The sequence below is a fragment of the Protobothrops mucrosquamatus genome, unplaced genomic scaffold (genome assembly GCF_001527695.2).
Source record: "Protobothrops mucrosquamatus isolate PMUCROS unplaced genomic scaffold, P.Mucros_1.0 scaffold766, whole genome shotgun sequence".
Taxonomy (NCBI): domain Eukaryota; kingdom Metazoa; phylum Chordata; class Lepidosauria; order Squamata; family Viperidae; genus Protobothrops; species Protobothrops mucrosquamatus.
This window is the reverse complement of record NW_015387034.1, coordinates 187,375-208,134: the sequence shown is the minus strand read 5'-3', so window position 1 is coordinate 208,134 and position 20,760 is coordinate 187,375. Positions and strand designations below refer to the sequence as shown.

Below are 20,760 nucleotides of genomic sequence, written 5' to 3'. Positions count from 1 at the left end.
GAGAATGTCTGTAATGATCCAATTTGATTCATGATACGCCATATCATCTGCATCTTTGCAAACATTACTTTCCACAAGTATAAGACATTCTTGCAATCATGATCTAGTGTAAGTGATAATCAACTCTGACTTACAAAAGCAAAGCAGACTTCCATTACAAGTAAACCTTGTTAAAGATGAGAAGTTTTGCTATGAAATATTACATGAACCCAATGGTCACTGAACTCACCAAGAAGGCACCAAATTAATTGTGATTAGCAATGTTTTGTGTCTATTTTCCTGTCTGAAATCTAAGGACAAATAGCCAGTTAGCTAGAAGAGTTTTCAAAGTTTAGAGAAACATATCTTAAATTAGACTCACTTTAAAAAAATATAAAAATAAAATATGTTAAATATACAAAAAGTAAATACAATTCTTTGTCATTTTTTCCTTTCAAAATCCCTTCCATTCTTTTTTTTAAATGAAAATTTTTAGGGTATGAGTATTATAATAAAGCCAACTTTTATTTCCAGCTGTCTAAAAACAACATTCAAAAACAGCCTTTGTATGAAAATTGGTGACGTATGTATATGATTGATATATGTTGTATAAAATTAGTGAACATTTCTAAAACTTTTTAAGTTTTCAACTAACTAAAGGCATAACTCCTACTTTTGCAGGAGCAAAAAGTAGAATATTCAAGATTTAAAAAATGATACTTTTCACACTGGGAAAAGCTATCCGCATTAAAATAAACATGTCTAACTTATATCTGCATTGAATTAACACCTTTTTTACAGCGACAATGTTATGGTGAAATATTCTTTGTTCTCAAGAAATTGAAATACATCTATTCTGTGGGCATTTATTTGCACATCCCAAAGTGTTGATAGTCATGTTAGATACCATTTTCATTAGCATGCATGCTGATCTTGTTACAGCTAATTAAAGACTACATTTGCAGCATTTAAAACAGTGCTTTATTGTTGCATTTAAGGAAAACAGTGCATAAATTTAAAGTTATTTCTTTAATTCACTTTAGGCAAATCTCAAAATTTGCAGGTTAAACTCAGAAAGCATTCTTTGTTGCATATTACCAAATAATGTGGGTAAACAATGAAGGAATATAATGCATCACTCATTTGAGATTATAGTCAATAAGAGTGCACTTGGATTGTCTAACTCAGACTTTTTAAGCAATCATCCACCTCTGTATAGGAATGTATAAGACACTGATTTTAAATAACTATTGTCAGAGTCCTTTAAGTCTGAAGCAGGCTGAAACTTCTCAGGGACAAAAACATGATTAAGAATGAAATCTTCATGGTTACAAGGTTACAGTAGTCATTGCAAAGTTGACAATCATTAGTGGAATGTATCTGGTCCTTAATTTATATAATTTAAACCAAACTCAACAACCGCTTTTCTTGTGTCTCTGTTAAATTTCATATCGTACATTTCTTATACTATGTCTTCATTGGCAATGGCATATTTAATTTAGCCACATTTCTGTGCTGAGAATCACCACGAGAGTGAGAGACAACAGATGTCTGACAACAAGGAAACAATCTGGCCTTCTTACCCATCTTCAGATTACTGGCTTTAATAAAACAGAATATACCAATATGTATTCTGCTGCATGTGTGGAAACAAAATCTAGTTCAGACATGGTCATCATGAAATACTGGCCTACTCCTCAGTGGACAAATTCAGTATGAACACTAAAATCCTCCAGAAAAAGAAATTAAATAATCTAGTAATTTTGATAGTTTATAAAGATTTAGGAAATAGAATAGTCAGTATGCTAACAGTATCCCTACAGTGTATAACACACCCAAATGCAACAGCCAGAACTTACAATGGTCACACAGTCAAATGGAACATCTGGTCAGCAAGATGGCATTGCTATAGATCCTAGGAATTCCCTTTCTCAGACTACAATCTCTTCCAACATAGAGTAGCCTAGTAACCAGGTTGCAATTTCCCCTCCAGGTTATTATCAAAATACTTATGTATTACAGTTTATGTATACTTACTTTTCATCAGCTAAAATCAATATTTTATAAATAAATAATGAAGTATATAACATAAACTATTGGAACTTTTAGTGCCATGCTAAAAGCCAAGAGAGATTGACATGTATTAAGTTACAATATATTTCATGGCTGTTAGTTCACCATAATTTGCAACTAGCGTATATGTGATTTCTCATTCATGAATATAAATTCAAAAATATTCTATAATTGAAATGTAAAGATTACATTCCTAATTTGTTATGTGCTACAGATAGAGATTGCTTATTTTCATTTACTTTTAGGCCTTTTAAAACCAATCTGAGATTCTGAAATCAGCACTATTTATTGTCACTTTACCCTGCTGAGAATGCCAATTCTTGATTATAAACAATCAGCAGCTGATTTTTTTTCCAAATCTTTTCTGGCCACTTGTGATCCTGGAAAGCGTTGCTAATCAATGTTTTCTTATTGATTTAGATTCAGAAAAATTCCAATCGCTTTAATAATATTTAACAAAATACATATTAAATTAAGTTTAGTTTCTTGTTCTTGAAAGCATCACAAATACTTTCAATGCATAATTGTTGAGACAAGGAAGCCTTGCTTTGTAATTACCAGTTGTCATTTTTTTTAAATTAAACAAAACCAAAAGATTTGGGTATATAAAAGTTCCATCAAATCATTATTTAGACATAAGAATATGGTTAAAAATAATAATATTTATTATGTCATGAAGAACAGGTAGATTGTACCAACACACTGGAACAGAAGCAAAAATGTGTACAATCTGTTTGATACAGGGCAGTTGCTATTAACCCCCACTAACACTAAAGATGCCTTTGCTCTAATATTTTGGAATACAATTATGAACTGATAGAAATAAGCTTTTTTTAAAAAAAAAATTCACTTACCAAGTAGTTAAAAAGGAACATGTATGGAAGAAAATCATTATTGCTTTACTTACCAGTATTTATTTATTGACATGGAAAGATAATCTTATCTTTTTATCAAACTGAATTTTATGGAAATAAAATAGATGAAAAATATAGAATGGTTACTGAAAGATACAACGTGATGCATAATAAAATCATTGTCTGGATATAGGTGATTATCATGTATGTCACTGCAGGACTCCAAGTTGTTCACTGAACAAATTAATCCTCTTTAATGGGATCCCTATACATTACATTGTCTTTAGTTTAAGGCTTAGTCAAGTTTGAGAACTGGCAAAGAATCTGTAAAGGAACATATTCTTTATTCACTCTCCCCTATGCAGAAACGGGCTTTTGATCAGGACTAATAAAGTGTTACGCCTGTATGAATGATTGATTATGTCCTGTGGTGCCTTTTAGTCATCTAAAGGCACTAATGTGAAGATTACCTCATCAAGTCTGAGATTTTGGTGCATTGTCTCTATTCCACATGGCCTCATCTATCAGGTTTGTTCTTATTGTTTACATGCTTTTGGATATTTAGTAGAAATCTCATGTTTCTGTGTGTGCTTTTGCAACTAATATTTCATGTATTTCTATCAGGTCCAGGTCCCAACTGCTTTTTATTTGGAATAAAACCTCCAGTGGATAGGCCTTTGAGACTGTTTTCTCATAAAATACTTACTCTTGGACCCCTTTCATGTATTTGCTTCCAAACATAGACCTTGCTAATAAATTAGCTGAATGTTGACCTTTGCTAGACTTTCTTCTTTGATTTATAAGAATTGCAATATTTTTATTCCTAAGAGTAAAGTTTTGTTTTGTGTCTGTTTTTAAATCTTTAAATACCCTTACTTGGTTTTGGCTGAAGAATCTTGTTTTCCCTAATGGAAGAAACAAGCCTGGAGTGTTATGCTTCTTTTCATATGTTTACTTTGTCTACACTGAGAAATTTCTCACTGCAAGGGTATTTAGAAAGTTTAGCAAAAAAAAAAACCCATCTGTTTTGGCATGGAACTTATTTCAATACATATGGCTCATCTCCATTACTGTTGATTATTCCCAGTAATATAGCTCATTTTTTCTCATCAGTCTTATTTTAATAATACTTTATTTTGAAAATAAAATAAAATTTTAAAATAAGCTGTCTTACATAAAGTTAGAACATTGATCATTCTCCTGCTCAATAAGGTTTACCGTACTTTTAATAAGCATTATTATTCTAATGTCACAATACAACTAAGTTGGGCTCTTATAGAGAGAGTCTATTTTATGTATGCAGTATGAAATGAATATTTTAGAAATTCAGTAGTAAAAGCTATTTGGAAGGGATGTTTACTTGGAGGAGCATAATTGCATAGAAAACGTTTTAAAGGTTAGCCTTTATGATCTTCAGCAAAATGTGAAAAAGAATCCTGTCAGAAATTTAAAAGTCCATTAAAAATCTTATACCTGATCTGTTGTCTAGTTTTTATTTACACAGTAAGTGTCCAGAATAAGAGGAAGCAAATATTGTTAATTTTTTTCCTCACTCTAACAGTGAGGACTACTGTATTACCAAAAAAAGTGAACAGATACAGGAACCTTTGTCTTCACAACATGTACATGCTTTTACCTAGAAAATCTGGGAAGAAATAGTGTTTTGCTGCCCTATACCTTATGCCTATTTATAAGAATCTCATTTGAAAGCAGAGTATTCTAGTGTTTAAATTGAACCTTTTCATAAATATTAAATCTGAACTCATAGAATAGCTGTTTAGATTAGCTGACAATATTATCTTCAAATTCAAAAGTTAATAAACTAATATTCAATATTTATTTAAATCAGAGGTCACAACGCCTTTTCTAAACACTGTACTGTAAGTCCTCTGAGGCTGCCTGATAAGAAGGGCATAATCCTTGTTTCCTGGAAATTTATTTGATTTCTTCTGTCTCCTAAGCACACTCTTTGAATAATAACTTTTGGAGTATTTTTGGAGCACAATGTGGAAAAGTGGACAGTATGAGAAGAGTCACTATTTTTTGGACCCATAGACTCATCCCTTACAGTTGCCAATTTTTTTAAATTAATCATTAATTCAATTTTATGTATTGAATCATACACTGATTTCTGCTTTAATATATTTTAATAATTCATTGTATATTAAGTTTATTATATAATCATCTTTTCCTTTAAAGCTGGTTGTATTTGATTGTCATCGCTTCTCACCTGTGTCTTCTGATCTTAAATTATAGACTTTAAATTTTTTTAAAAAAAATTATATAAAGCAATGTTGATTTGCATGAATTTTGATTTAAAAATCATCTAGTCCTGGTCTTTTACATTTCCCAATATAAAGATTTAAATTTTACCAATTTTACCTATAGAACACAGTCCTGGAATTTGCATGTGTTTGTTCTTTGTTTAGTTCTGAGTAGTACTGTGCCTGTGCGAAAACAAAATTTACATGTCAGTCATATTTTGTCCCAAACACACTTCTGAATTCTAGACCTAATTCTCTCTGCAGTAGTTAAAGGGTATTCCTATGCCTATAACATTTTGGAATAGACATTAGATGCATAATATAAGTACAAGTATACTTATTGTACTGTACCTGAATATACTTGTGTAGTTAATATATGAGATTAATGGGGTTGCCCTTGTTAAGCGATTCAATCATAAAATGTGCTGTCACATGATCACACCACTTAGCAATGACAATCGAGGCAGTCCCAATTGTAGTAATCCAAAACATGTTGTTAAGCAGGAAACAATGGGGAAGAAGTGCAGGGGTGTTGCACAGGGTGAATGGACCTGGTACAAGGCACACATGAGTTGAGGCTGGGAGCACTGTAGTTCAGCAAGAGAAGCAGATGGGAGGAGCAGAAGCATCCTGTGGTTATAATTCAGGTGAACGCCTCAATTTTAATTTTTAAAATATTGATAAATATAACCACTCAAACAAAAGCTCTTTTGAAATCTTCCATCATTTTAAAAGAGAAAGAAGACCTGAGAGAGAGAAAAATTAAGAAAAAGGTTTGTTTTAAATTATCCAACTTCCCCTTTTCAGTTTCTCTCACAATCAATGGTGAGGTAAAATAGCAAAGTTTCCATTTTTAAGGCAGCTGCTCTTTCTTTGTTAAAAATGATTTTATAGTTGCCCATCTTATAACAAACTCCCAAGAGGCTTTTTGGCCTAAGTGGTTCATGCTGGAAACTATGTCCTGTTGCTCTGTATGTTTTTGTGTCTGTGTTTACTAGTTTTTTTCATTCACCCTCTGTTCAATTTTGCCACTAGGGGAGACTGTAAATGCAGCTTGTGGAAATAAAGAGACAAATCCAGACGCTGAGAGATTTGTTTGAGGGGAGGACTCACTTTCCAGGACTGTTCAGAAGGCCTCTCCAGGTCTGCATCAGGAAGCAGAGTAATGCAGTAGCTGGCTTATCCTTTTGTATGTGTTGTTTGTGATTCCGTTGTTATTTCTGAAATGGTTGACTATTTCAATTACACATTATTGTTTTCTGAGTGATTTGAACTAAGGCAGTCTACAAATTTAATTTTAAAAATACCTTGTAATGGCAGAATCCAACAATGATGATAAGAATAAATAATGTCAGTAACAATTTAATAATGTGACTTCCCAAAAGTTGTAATAATTTCAGAAGGAGATATAATTGCCATCACTCCACTAATTAGGCATATTCAAGGCCAACTGTAGTATTTAGCTACCTTGAAAGAAACAATTGCTGTGGATTTGAAACCAGCTGTTTAATTCACATATGTCCAAATAGATTTGTTATCTTAAATATTATATCTCTAAGGCTGGGACAAAAGTTTTGGATACTGTAAACATGTTACTTAAAAAGCACAATGTTTGATAATGCCTTTGAAGAAGTTCTGTCATGAAAATATTTCAACCAAACTAGGAAGGGAAGTGGCTGGGTGGTGTTTGCATGGACATTTGAAATATTTAAAGAGGGTTTATGAGGGCTCCTTAGCTACTGTATGATTATATTATATTATATATTATATTTTTATGGAATAAAATGCCAGTTTTGTAATAACATTTTAATTATGAAATGTTTTTTAATGTAAAGAAAGTCTGCAAACCTATATGCACCTACTTGGCAGCAAGCTTAGTAGGTCAAGATTAGCTGGCATAAAAATCTGTCTGTGCAAAGAGATATGTATTTAATAATAAAATAAATTTAGAATGACAGATGTTATAAAAATATATTATCACTCTGAGATCATAAGGAAAATATACTTCTGGAACAGACTGATACACACACACACACACACACACACACACACACACACATGTCTCTGATAATCTTAAAAACTCGAATCCCAGGTACACTCATACTAGAAATATAAAAACGTCACTGAACTCCGGGATAAATATAAAAACAAACTGTTTTATTACTAAGCTTTCGTTGGCCTCTGCCGACATCGTCTGAGTAAAAACCGAAGGTTGGCTATCCTGCAATACAATTGACTAGGAGGGGGCAAAGGAAGGAGGGACCAATTACTCGCTCCATGAGCAGATCGTTGAAACAACCAGCTATATAAGCAGGCTAGCCAACCTCCAGTTTTTACTCTGACAATGCCGGCATAGGACTGATGAAAGCTTAGTAATAAAACAGTTTGTTTTTATATTTATTCCTGAGTTCAGTGATGTTTTTATATTTCTAGTACATACGTAAGTACATACATACATACATACATACATACATACATACATACATACATACATACACAGGGCTTTTTTTCTCATAGAATGCCCAGAACGGAGTTCCGGCACCTTTTTTGGATGGAACCTTGTAGGGTAGGCAAGGCGGGTTGTAGGACGTGTGTGAGTTCCGGCACCTTTTTTTTTTTTTTAAGAAAAAAAGCACTGTATATACATACACACACAGAGAGAGAGAATTTCACATCAAATATCAGATTTTAGGAATTATTACTAGACTGGTTTTTCAGAATTTTCTGACACAGACAAAAAGCTCCTTCTAACTTAAGCAAATTTGTCCCTTGATAATATTGGGCAAACTAGCTTCCTCAATGGTGCCTCTCATGAATCCCCATGGATATTTGGGGTGCATTTTTAATAAATTTTAATAATGCTTAATATTTTGTTGAAAGAACCAATAGTCAGTCAGTCTGTCTGTCTGTCTGTCTGTCTGTCTGTCTGTCTGTCTATCTATCTATCTATCTATCTATCTATCTATCAAGTTCATTTATCATTGAAGATTTTCTAGGAGGAAAAAATGTTTTATTAATTCCTCAATATTTTCCATAATTCACTACATTTAGAATGAAGAATTATGGATAGATCATTTTTCCTTGCCAAAATTGTAATTATGAAAAATATAAGTACAATATTTGCCACCAATTTTTAATTCCTTTTAATTAACAAATCAACTTACCTGCACCTGATCTCCATCAAATTCACGGAAATTCACCCATAGTGAATTTTTATAGCTTTCTATATGTTGCTATAATTCACAAGTGACACCTCATTACCACTTGAAAAGGGCTCTAGTGCTTTTCAAAGACAGGCAGAAATGTGCAGAAAAATAGAAATATGCAAACTTTTGGTGAATAAGTGATAGCCATTAATCTTAATGGTTATTTTTTATATGAGTTATCGGGAGCAGTATGCCTCTGAACTTTAACTGCTGGAGGATATAATGGCCATGTGCTATATTATGGGTTTATGGCTGTCTCACAGATTCCTCATTGTCCATTGTGGCAGCAAGTTGTGTTTAGGAGAGGCTTCCTATCCTAAAGACAACTAGATCTTATGAAAAAAAAAATGAATTTGAATCATCATACTTTATCACACAGGTATTCTTGCTCTCAAGAAATTGCTTTCTTGTGATGATTTTGTCAATTAGATTTCAAGAAGGATATATATGCATTTATATGGAAAGAAGACTGAAATTATGGAACAAAGTGAGAGTCATAGAATACACATAAGAAGAAACTAAATATATATATTGCACACATCCATGCATAGATTATCATGGGATACTTCTTCCTGCCTCAGTGCAGTAGAGTTAGTCCAAGCTCATTCTTGTAAGAATGTGCCTAACTGTATAAATAAATTCTGAATAAACAGGAAAAAGGAGTTCATGGGATTTATTGACTAAATCTTTTTTTCATACTTATTTTTCCCTTCCAGATATTAAGTGATTTTCTGTGAAGAATTTGAAATGGCAACAGGGAGTAGTAATGCTCATATACTAAATAATTATGATTCAGTTTCATGGTCTGAAGTAGACCAGCCACTTTTAGACCAAATGACAGAACAGTCACGGGATACTTCCTGCTTGAATGCTGTAGAGTGGCCACTTCGGCGTTATGGCCGATTTATGCCTGGAGCTTTGGGCACTGCTTCAGGATCTTGGAAGGTAAACTGAATTCATTGTGTCTTGAGGGAGAAATTACATGTTATTGAATTAATATAAGAACTGTCCCAGAAGCAAATCTTTCTTTGAAGAAGGATTCATTAGGTCTCAGAATTATATATTGTTCCTTAGAATATATAAATGTTTGTGAGTACATCATAATATGTGCTGTTTTCATATTTTTCAACAACTCATAGTTTCCCACATCTTACATTATAGTAGACAGCACATCTTCTAGATCAGGAGGTGTATGCTAGGACTTGCTATGTATTTGATCTGTCATCATCTAGAAATTCATTTTGTTTCAGCTCCTAAAAATTAAAATTTCATGAATGATAGTCAAGTTTTGTTTGTAAGTTTCTTCTGACACATACTCCATATTTAGCTATGTTTGCTAGATGGAATAAAAAGAGATAATATCTGCCATCTAGTAATCATCCAGAATTTTGCATCCCTAATCTGGCATCTCTAGTTTTGTCTGAAGTGCAAAAATGAATGCTGAATTCAATTATTTCTTTGTCTCAGTATAATATTTCCTATGTTCTTAAGCTTAGTTGTCTTTCCTCTGTGTTTGACTAAATATCTAGAATTGCAGAATATAGCAGCATTTTTTGTAAAAAAAATCATAATACCTCTTTTAGTCCAAACAAGATATCCAAAGTGGCTTACAAAAAATAATGTATTAAAATATAGAGGAAATTTCAGAGAAAATAATCCTAGCTGAAAACAGAACAGAACAAATTCTCTATACCCTGATAAAACTAAGTATGTTAAATTATTACATTCTTATTCCTTATTTCCTTGCTTATAATCATGAATACAATTATATTTATTTCTTGTAAATAGATATCCAACATAAACATATTTTGTATGCAATTTTTAAAGAAAAAAACATGCTTTTATTTTATGGAAACCACTTCTTTTATATTTTCATCATGTTAAGGACAGATTCTCTTTCTTAAAAGGTTTTGGAGTCAAATGAAGAATCTGGCTTTCTTGTTCTCAGTATAGTTATTTCAGGCCATTTCTTCATTTCCAGAGGAAAAGAAGTACTGGTAACTATTGACATATTAACTTTTATATATTTTTGTTTCTTCAACATATCCTCTCTCATAGGTATAATGTTTTTCATTAAAGGAATATTAAAACAGTCTCCCCTAATAAGTGAATTAAGTCAGCATAGTTCCTAGGCACTGTTAGCACTTATGTGAATAGAACTTATATGAATAGAATTTATACACAAACCATAATCCAAAAACCAGTCAACAAAATATTGCACAATTGTTCATCCAGTGATGAGGTAGAATTTATTTCAAAGTTCTGTCATAATTCTGTAACAAAATTTCACAAACAACGGGGTGGCCAAACAGTTAAGATGCTAAGCTTGTTGACTGGAAGGTTGGCAGTTTGAGACCTAATTACTCTGTGATGGAGTAAGATTCCGTTACTTCCCCCAGTTCCTTCCAACCTAGCAGTTTGAAAGCATGTATTCTAAATGCAAGTAGATAAATAGGTATCACTTTGGTGGGAAGGTAACAATGTTCTGTGTGCCTTCAGTGCATAATCACGCCAGCCACATAATCACGGAAACATCTTTAGACAATGCTGGCTCTTTGGATGTAAATCAGAGATAAGCACCACCCCCTAAAGTCAAACACAACTCACAGGGGAAACCTTTAACTTTAGCTTTAAAAGGAAAGAAAAATGAGGAGGAAAAGGAAGAGAAGTACCTTATCAAGGGTTACTAAGATTAACAATCTATACCTGAGTATTTTTGTTTTATCTAGTTAAGCATTACCTTTAACACAAATTCATTATATTTGGATAGTGTTACAAAAAAAGATGAAACTAGTAAACCAAATGATAAATATAAACCATTTTAAAAATCTAGCCTGTAAATATATTATTACCTGTCTGTTCTGTATCCTGAACTAAGATGCTTTGTAATTCAAGACCATACAGGGACAACTCAACGAAGATGGTTATAAAACAAATATTTATTCCAGGAATACTTGGCAGAACTCACGATTCTCTAGTTTCATCTGGATGCTGTACATTTGTCTATTTTCGTGGGTAAAATCAGTAATTTCTCCATATTCACTTTAGCCTGGTTCATTTCATTTATTTCATTTATACCCCGCCCTTCTCCCGGAGGACTCAGGGCGGCTTACAGCCAGTTTAAAACAATCCCACATAAATACCAAATACAAATCTAAAATAATTAAGAATAAATATTTGAATTGGCCGCTCTATTAAAATTTTGTTAAAACCAATTAAAATACCCCCTAGGCCAGTCCTGCCTGCTGAAACNGAGATCCGGAATCACCCGGATCTCTGGGGGCAGCTCGTTCCAGAGGGTGGGCGCTCCGACAGAGAAGGCTCTCCCCCTGGGGGTCGCCAACCGACACTGTCTGGTTGGCGGCACCCTGAGGAGGCCCTCTCTGTGGGAGCGTATCGGCCGGTGGGAGGTAATCTGTGGCAGAAGGCGGTCTCGGAGGTAACCAGGTCCGGAGGTAACCAGGTTATAGACGATGTCCATGCGTGCGGCATGGTTGGTTTCACACAAAGACAAACACGAGCTGGCACGTAGCCGGGATATCCTGTGATGAACTTAGTAACCCCTCCCACTGACTTGTTAACATAGGATTCACTGAACAGCTAAAACTACATTACCCATAAGCCATCTCTTAAGGAGATAGTGCTTAACCCTTTAAATGCCAAACATTCTAACATACAGTTCTCATCTAACTGGCCGGTCCAGAACACTGTCACTAATTCCCTGAAACTAAGCATGAAAATTGACCATTTATAATAAAAAACCATTGATGTACAAGGCAATTGCCAAAGTTTTATTATTCAAGCAGAGTCATTATGCATCCTGAGAATGTGAACTTTCATTAAAATGTTTTGAAGTGTATAGTTTTTAGTGTAAGGAATAGAAAATTGAAATAGCCTTGTGAAATAGGCAACTTGTCCATTGTCATCATCATTACCATCATCATCATCTTCAGCCCTTTTTGAAAAATTATAAATAATAATAAAATATATTAAAATTGTGGCACATAATTTTTGGTTTATGATAGAAAATATCATTTCACCAGGTTTTATAATGTATTTCTTTTTAAAAAGTTTATTACTAATTTTCCTAAATTTATTACTAAATTATATATTCACAATTCCAAGGATTGCAGCAATATTATTTCACTTAAATTATTCCTGAGTTTCAGAGCTTCCCCATCTGTGCATAAATTTTGCAATTTATTTCAGGAAGGATTTTCATTAATTGGTGCTTCTCAGTGGTTAAAGGTGGTACGAAAAGCAGATTGCATGTTAGTTGGTTCAAAATTAAAGGTACGCTTATTCATATGTCAATATTTTACTTAAAATATTTTTTCATTTATGTTTTTCATTGAATTATTCTTCTGAAAGTTGGTCTGGTTATTCTTTCCCTCCTCATTCTATTAGACTTGTTTTCATATACTAAAATTAGTCAAGGAATATGTATGATTTAAGTACCTTAAAATTCTGAACAAGATTCTTGTATCATTGTATTGTACAGTAATAGCAAAGTTGCAATGTAGGTTTGGAGCAGAATAAGGATGCCTGGTGAGGAAAACTTTTGTAAAAGCTTGAGATGTCCATACTATGCAGGTATATTTGGATGTACTAGAGCTTTTCTTTCTTTTTGTGTTAGTTTGCTATCTTTGGATGTAAAACCTGTACTTTCATACAGATAGTCCTCAGTTAAGAATTGGGTTTCTGCTTACTGCTTTGTACATATGGAAAGCAATGAATTTTTGCTTTTGATATGTAGAACAAACAGTTTACTTTCTTGCAATCTCTTTCCAATCTATCTGCTCTAGGGTAGATTGTAAAAGGGTGAGGCAAAAGAGAGATTACAGAAATTGCTTGCCTTCCCCCTCCATCCCACTCCACAAATGGAAAAATTGGAGAAGAGGTTTCAAAAGAGTGCTGTAACTGTTTGCATAGCATAGCTCCCAGCCCCAGCTGTTGGTGCAGCCATATTGCTTTTGATGACTAAACAGCTTACTTTCTTGCAATCCCTTCCTGTTCAATCCTTCTGCTCTCCAAGAAGGGAGGAGAAAAAGAAACAGGTAAGGCACAGAACAATGTGTACTGACTATAATGGCATGACTGAGGAATGTTGTGAACATCATAAATGGTTGTAAATTGGCCCTAAAGTTATTTTTTCAGTACCACCGTAACTTCAAATGTTCATTAAATGAGTGGTGGATAAGACTAATGTTCAGGCTCTGAAATTTGAAGTTTCTGGTTGCTCAATGTTTCCCAAAGATCATTGCGAAGTTTATTCTGAGCAGAACCTAAAAGAAGGTACCATTGTATTTAAGAGATCAGGGCATACCAAAGTGAAATTTTTATTTTCCAGTTGTAATGTAATATATAGTATATAATGTAATATATAGTATTATATATAGAGAGAGAGTTATCAGTTTACACTGCAATGAATGACCTTTAGATAGCAGCAAAGAAATCCATGAAACACTGTTGTCTGGATTTTTGAAGTTCAAATCTGATAGCCTTACCTCTCAGGCATTATAGATCAATGATTAACTCACAAGTCTCTGAAATTGAATTAAATTAATATGGTGAGAATATTCAACCTTGGCATAATTCTTTCCCAATTATGGACTGCTTAGTTGTCCTACATTCTATTTTCCCTGTTTTTGGTCATTATAAAAATTCTTCTATACATAAATGAATCATATTTTTAATAGTTGTCCTTAGTTTGATGCAGTGAATACAATAAAAAGCTTTTATGTAATTAATTACTTTTTAAAAATTCCCTTGCTTTTCTTTTAAATACTAGGATTTTTTTTCCAGTGGGCACTACCTTTCCTGAATCCTATTTATACCCTTTGCAACATTTGCATGTTTAGCGTTCCATTTATTAAGTCTGGCTTGCAAAATTAATGAGTATGTGAAATAATTTCAACAGTTTTGTAATTGAAACAATTAGCAGTGTTAACACTTAGCACTGTTCTTTGGTTATATTGGAATATCTTTTCTTTTCAACTTTCTTGGCATTTGGTATGTTTTTTATATCCACTTATAAAGTACAAAAAAACTCTCTAATTACATCATCTTGTAAGATTTAAATTTATCTGACTTATGTCATCAATTCCTAAAGCACTGTCATTAGTAGTATTTTCAAGAGCCCATTTAACTTCACTTTTCAGACTGTCAGACACATAGTTCATTGATTCATTCTTTGGTTTTGCAATCTTTTTGTATAGTTCTTCCATATAATCTTACAATTTCTTCTTTTTATATCTTCATTAGTCACTATATCTTTGTTTTCTTTGCATTCTATCATTCCTTTTTTATATTCAAATCTTCTTTGATTTTCATAATATCCTTATTGCATCATCCTGCTTGTCTTCCCATTTTATGATTCTCCTCGGTTTTGTTGTGTCAGTTATTTATTCTGTCTTGTTATTCTTGTCATTCTCCCAGTTGAGGGTTTAATTAAGCAAAGTTTCCTCTACTTTTATGCTTTTAGATACTCTTCAGTTATTTTTAGTATATTAGCAAACATTTTGCTTTCTTGTGCTTTGGGACACTTTTTTAAAGAGTATCATCTTTAATGATATCATGAATGCTATCCCAAATTCTTCAGTTATCCTACTTATCAAAAATAGTCCATTAAAACTATTATTTATCTTTACCACATAATCATGTAGAATATTTGTATTTTTGTGTTCTGATTATTTTGCATCATTTTGTCAGGTCCATCATGCAGGTTTCCTGCCATTCTTTTGGAAAGGGAGGGAGGTTTCTGGCATTCCTTGCATGCTTTCGCTTTTGCTGTAACCGCTTGGGAATCTGAGCGGGATTGTCTTCGGAGAAGAAACAGACTCCTTCCAAGGCTGTCGTGCCCTGAGAGTGATTTGCTATCTACCCAGTACCTCAGTTTTCTCATAACATAGCATCATATTGGCTGCCGGTGGATTGGTCAGGGGGTTGGGTTTGGGGAAAACAAAAGAATTGCTTTGCACTTTGAGTGGGACCTACAGATTCCGCCTGACTTCTCTGCATCCACTATCTCTCAGTAAAAGTTCTTTTCATCAACCTTAATGGAGTCAAGACTTTTACTTTCCTGAGGGACCTGCTGTGGCAGGTTCTTACAAATTTGTTTTAAGATGTAATTTTACAAGGCCAGATTTTCCCACAATTCTAGATGCTATGTTACTTTCATTTTTAACATTCTGTCTTCTATTCTTAGCTTCATGCCTTTTTTAGTGTTCAGGTGGGGAGTTGTATGGACCAGATTTTTGTAATATATCATATATAGGTCATCATGAGATGCACAGTGACATCTCATGAAGATGGAGATATTTGTTTGAACAAAATGCTACCTTAGCTATAATAGTTAAAATGTAATAAAAGCAGTAGTGATGCATTATGAATAAAATCAAGGAATTACCAAATCAACAAGAAAACATTAAAAAGATAATATCTAAAAAGTGAACTATTGGTTAGAAATGCAAGTAGTTTTTTAGATCACATAGAAAAGGTTAGTTAAATAAAGCTGAAATATGTAATAGGCATTAATTTAACAAATGTTTAAGTACTAATATGCAGCAATAATGAAATTTAGTTTTTATTTTCAACTTAGAGCAAACATCGTATGTTTCGTATACAATTTACTGGAGACTCCCAAACCGAGGCAGAAGAGCATTGCCATAGCTGTATGCAGAAACTAGCTGAGTATATTCCAGTTCAAGTGACAGATGCAATAAGGCAGGAATTACACCAAAGCCACTGTCTGCTTCTCACTGATGAAAGTCAAATGAAAGATACAGAACAAAATGTCCCATTACAAGATACCGTAAGCTGGTGAATGTACTCTATGTGGAAGTGATTGGGCAAAGAAATGAAAAAAAATATGTGCTGCAATGTTGACACAGTCTAATAGTTTATTATGAAAACAGCAAAATTATTTAACCAAAATGTTTTGTTCTGAAATTATTTGTTCTCAGCCAGTCTAGGAATGAACAGATTTCTTGAATGCATTTTAAAATTATATTATATTTCATGTACAGTAGATATGTGTACATGTGTGTACGCACACATGCACAATTTTATAGCATGAGGGCCAAATTTCAGTGAATGCCAACCTATATAATGTGTTCATTGAAAACTTTTGATAAAATTCTCTATAGTTTCTTTTAAATTCCAAGTATATTTCTTTTGCTATTCTTATATTATGGAATACAACTATTATCTCTTATTTTATTTACTAGAGTATATGCATTTTCTAGAAAAGAAAATAAAGTAGAAATATTCCAATTGTTTAATGGCCTATGGTAGCATTTTGTATCTTTTATGAATTTATTTTGAACCCTTTCTAGGTTACAAATATATCTCCAACACATGGAACAATGTCTATAGCAGAGCTAGCCCAGGTATTTCTAATATTTATCTAGTAGAAATGAAAGTCTAATTTGTTACTGTAGAAAAGTATAACTTTTTAGAAGCCAAAGGTTTCTTACTTTTAAGGTATTTCATATTTGTAACAGAAAACATTTAAAGATGGAACCAAAATTTGTAAATGAAAATCCACAAAGAAATGGCTCTTGTTATTTATAGAGGTTCCATTCCAGCCAGTTAATAATGGTTAATAAAACGGTGGGTAATGAGATATTTTAACACATACTCTTAAAAATCCATCCTCCATTTTGTGCAGGCCCCATAGCCTTCAGATATTAAGATAGAATCTCTGCAGTATCAACATCATGTAACATACTCACCCCAAACCATTGGATGTCCTTACCCAGTCGCTTTATATAGATTTAAATAGAAGGGAAAAGATTCCTGAACCCTGAGGCACCATATGAAGGAGAAGTCACTGGCTGAATATGTCCTTTCATTAACACCAAATGGAACTCACCTGGAAGGAAGGAAGGAAGGAAGGAAGGAAGGAAGAAGGAAGGAAGGAAGGAAGGAAGGAAGGAAGGAAGGAAGGAAGGAAGGAAGGAAGGAAGGAGAACCAGCTCAATATCATGCTGTGCACCCCCAACTCCCAGAGCCAGTTCAGAAAGATACTATGATTGATGGTTTCGAAAGCCACCGCAAGGTCAAGAACCAAGTAAGAATGGATGAATCACCTCCATTCTGCTTGTGCTGTGAGTGCAATCAATGCCTTCTCAGTCCCATATCCAGGCCCAAACCTTGACTAAAAGGGTTCCAGATAATTTGGTTCTTCCAGGGTCCTCTGAACAAGCAATGCACACTTTCTACAGTTGGAAACTGGATGAATATTGTCCAGAATGGTAAATTAAATATCAAGACAAAGAAACCTTATTGGGATTGAACACATTAGAAATTCTTACTAATAAAAACAAGTAAATTTAGCTACAATTTATGTCTCCGAGGGAGGTAGCAAATCCATGTTGATTAAATAAAATCGGCAAAATATATTTTATTTTAAATTGTTAGGAATTTTAAAAGAAAATTGACTATTCTGTTCTCTTTGGCAGTGTATGCTGATACCAGATGATCAACTTCCTCTTGCATATCAAAAATCCACATGGAATACTGAAGATTTAAGCAGCTTTATTCGCTTGTGCTTATTGGATCAACACTTCCCAGGATTTGTGGAAGAAGTAGAGAAACAGCTAAAAAAAATTATAGATAGCTAGAAAGCAAAATATTTAAAATGTAATTGTTAAAAAAATCAACCATAGTATTGCTGAAAGTTTCTACTTCTTAGTTCTTTAATTTGCCTTAAGATTTGAATATGTATTTATCCTATCTCTTAAAGCCAAAGGGCTATATTATGCTCTGTTTTCAGTTGTAATATAAATATTAGTGTCTAAGGTGCATCAAATTATTTTATATAAAATTAATATATTAATAATAAAACTATATTTCATGTATTATATATGATTAGTCATTCCATTTGTGATGTGTGTGTGTGTGTATTGAACAATGTGCAACAGCAACTCTATATATTTTTCTGATAATGAATTCAATTCTACCATTATAATGGATTTTAAGTACTTCATGAAATGTGTTTGGAATTGTTCAACATAAGATTTATATTAAAAATACTTCCTCTGAAAAAATCTGCTTTTAAAAATCCTTTTTGAGGAAATATATTTTTCTGCCTTTTTAATATTTCCTTCTCTGGGGTTCTGACTTCCCTCAGTCTGAAACATCTTAAGCTGTTGATCATATGAGGAATATATTAAAACGCAGAGTAACAAATCCAGTTTTGTCAGTTACCTTCTCTCCCTGAAAAATTCTAATTTCTCCATTGTCAATTGAATTTAATGAAACCTTATGTTTATTTGTTGTAAATTAAAATACTGTAACTCAGTTCAGTTGAATGTCCCATTTAGAGTCATTATAAGAAAATAAATAACTGAGTACAAAGGATAGAAAAATGATCAATAGCAGGCAGGAAATGTTGCATGGGTTGCAAAACCAGTTTTCAACCCATACAGAAAATGACAAAGCCAGCCAGAAATAGCTGCTTTACCTTAGCCCTGTTTTGATGTAATAAATGATGGAAACTTCCAAGTCATGAGTTACAGCCTTTCCCACTTAATCATTCTAGTGGCCTAAGTAAAGATTTGGTCTTTGTGCTTAGAGTATGATTGTCTGCAGTGGTAAGTCAGAATTGCATGTGATCATTTCCATGTGAGCCACAACATATATACAATTGAGTGAGGCTTTTCACTGCAGGCACTTACATGGTAAACAAGGATATATTCATTTATATAATTGACAGACAGTTGCTAATTGGTTATATTGGATACAACATGCAATAAATGTTTTCTATTGAAGATGTCTCTGGCAATAGGACACAATAACTTCTTATCTGTGGGAAAAATAAAGTTCTCCTGGTTCTCAACACAAAATGTGACAAATAATGGAGAAACAAATAATCATAAGAAATTCCTCTTTCACAATTTGCATTGCACTTCCTATCTAAAACTAATGAAAAATGCAAATTGGCACTGTTTTTTGAATTTGTAACAGTTTAAAATTGCTATCAGATAAATGGTTCTTTGCAATATTCTGTTGTATAGGCTTACAACCAAAATTGTAATATACAGCAAGATAACAACAGGCTCGCCTGATACGCCAGTTGCGCCCCTTTCTGGATCGGGACGCCCTACGCACAGTCACTCAAGCCCTCGTTTCCCGCCTGGACTATTGCAATGCTCTCTACATGGGGCTCCCCTTGGGGTGCACCCGGAGGCTCCAGCTAGTTCAGAATGCGGCTGCGCGGGGGATTTTGGGGGCCTCTAGATGCTCCCATGTAACACCTCTCCTGCGTGAGCTGCACTGACTGCCGGTGGCCTTCCGGGTGCGCTTCAAGGTGTTAGTAACAACTTTTAAAGCGCTCCATGGCAATGGACCTAGGTATTTGCAAGACTGCCTCCTACCAAACACCTCCCTTCGACCAGTCCGCTCCCACAGAGAGGGCCTCCTTAGAGTGCCGTCGGCCAGACAATGCCGGCTGGCGACCCCCAGGGGGAGAGCCTTCTCTGTGGCAGCTCCTGCCCTCTGGAATGACCTACCCCCCGACCTACGTACAGTTGCGGACCTGCGCCTTTTTCGCCGAGCCCTGAAGGCCCATCTATTCCGTGCGGCCGGCCTGGCGTAGTTCGATTATGTTTCAGTGGGGGTTTTTGTATGGGTGTGTTTTTAGAACAGGCCTGTTATTTAATTCGATTTTAGAACAGAAACTATTTATTTATTATCGTGGTTTTTAGTATCGCCTGTTCACCGCCCTGAGTCCCGTAAGGGAGATAGGGCGGTATATAAATTTAATAAATAAATAATAAATAAATAAATAAATAAAATAAAAGAATGTTTCATAGACCAGAGCTCACCTGACAACTGCAGATTGAGTTTTTTTCTCCTCACTGGTAATTGCAACCAAGTCCCACATATAAAAATAGAGGCTTCCATAACAAAGCATGGGTTTTAGACCTCTCATTGTAGAAGTGCAGGCAATTAATATTTCTCCAAGGTGACTAGAAAGACTCAGGGGCCAAGCTACAAAGTTATCCTATGAAACACACATCTATAATTGTGATTTGCTCCATTTTTTTTAGCAAGGTCATATTTTTTATAAAAGTTTTAGTTTGTTTCCTTTACATTTTTCAAAAGCCACACATTATACATTTCCAGGACATATTTTCACTGTTCCTTTAAGGGCAGCTTAAGGTTAAATTAAGTCTAAGAAAAACCTGTCCATGGTGGAACTGTTTGGCAATATTTTGAAAAGGTTACATGCCAGACTGTAGATATCATGGCACCTCTTTGATAATTTTTCTATTGGCGTTCCCATCCATTCCTTTCATTTCAACTTTTTGTTCTTAGAATATCAATTGACTATTTTACACCTCATGTTATCTCCCCCCCCTTCCGGCAGCAGTTATG

General features: G+C 33.9%; 1 protein-coding gene across 1 annotated transcript; it reads left to right on the top strand.

Moving 5' to 3' along the window:
• Nucleotides 1–9,122: 9,122 nt before the first annotated feature.
• REC114 (REC114 meiotic recombination protein) lies at nt 9,123–18,377 on the top strand. The gene is made up of 6 exons (XM_015818583.1): nt 9,123–9,321; nt 10,284–10,373; nt 12,586–12,669; nt 15,977–16,189; nt 16,713–16,766; nt 17,841–18,377. Exons 1-6 carry the CDS (start codon nt 9,124–9,126, stop codon nt 18,000–18,002), a joined length of 801 nt encoding a protein of 266 aa, XP_015674069.1. The 5' UTR covers nt 9,123; the 3' UTR covers nt 18,003–18,377.
• The last annotated feature ends 2,383 nt before the right edge of the window (nt 18,378–20,760 follow it).

What these genes read in the sequence shown, in the direction of transcription:
- REC114 (XM_015818583.1), top strand. Translation starts at nt 9,124, where the DNA reads ATGGCAACAGGGAGTAGTAATGCTCATATACTAAATAATTATGATTCA. An exon ending in CTGCTTCAGGATCTTGGAAG is followed by an intron (nt 9,322 to 10,283) that starts GTAAACTGAATT and finishes CTTTCTTAAAAG; the next exon opens with GTTTTGGAGTCAAATGAAGA. An exon ending in TAGTTGGTTCAAAATTAAAG is followed by an intron (nt 12,670 to 15,976) that starts GTACGCTTATTC and finishes TTTTCAACTTAG; the next exon opens with AGCAAACATCGTATGTTTCG.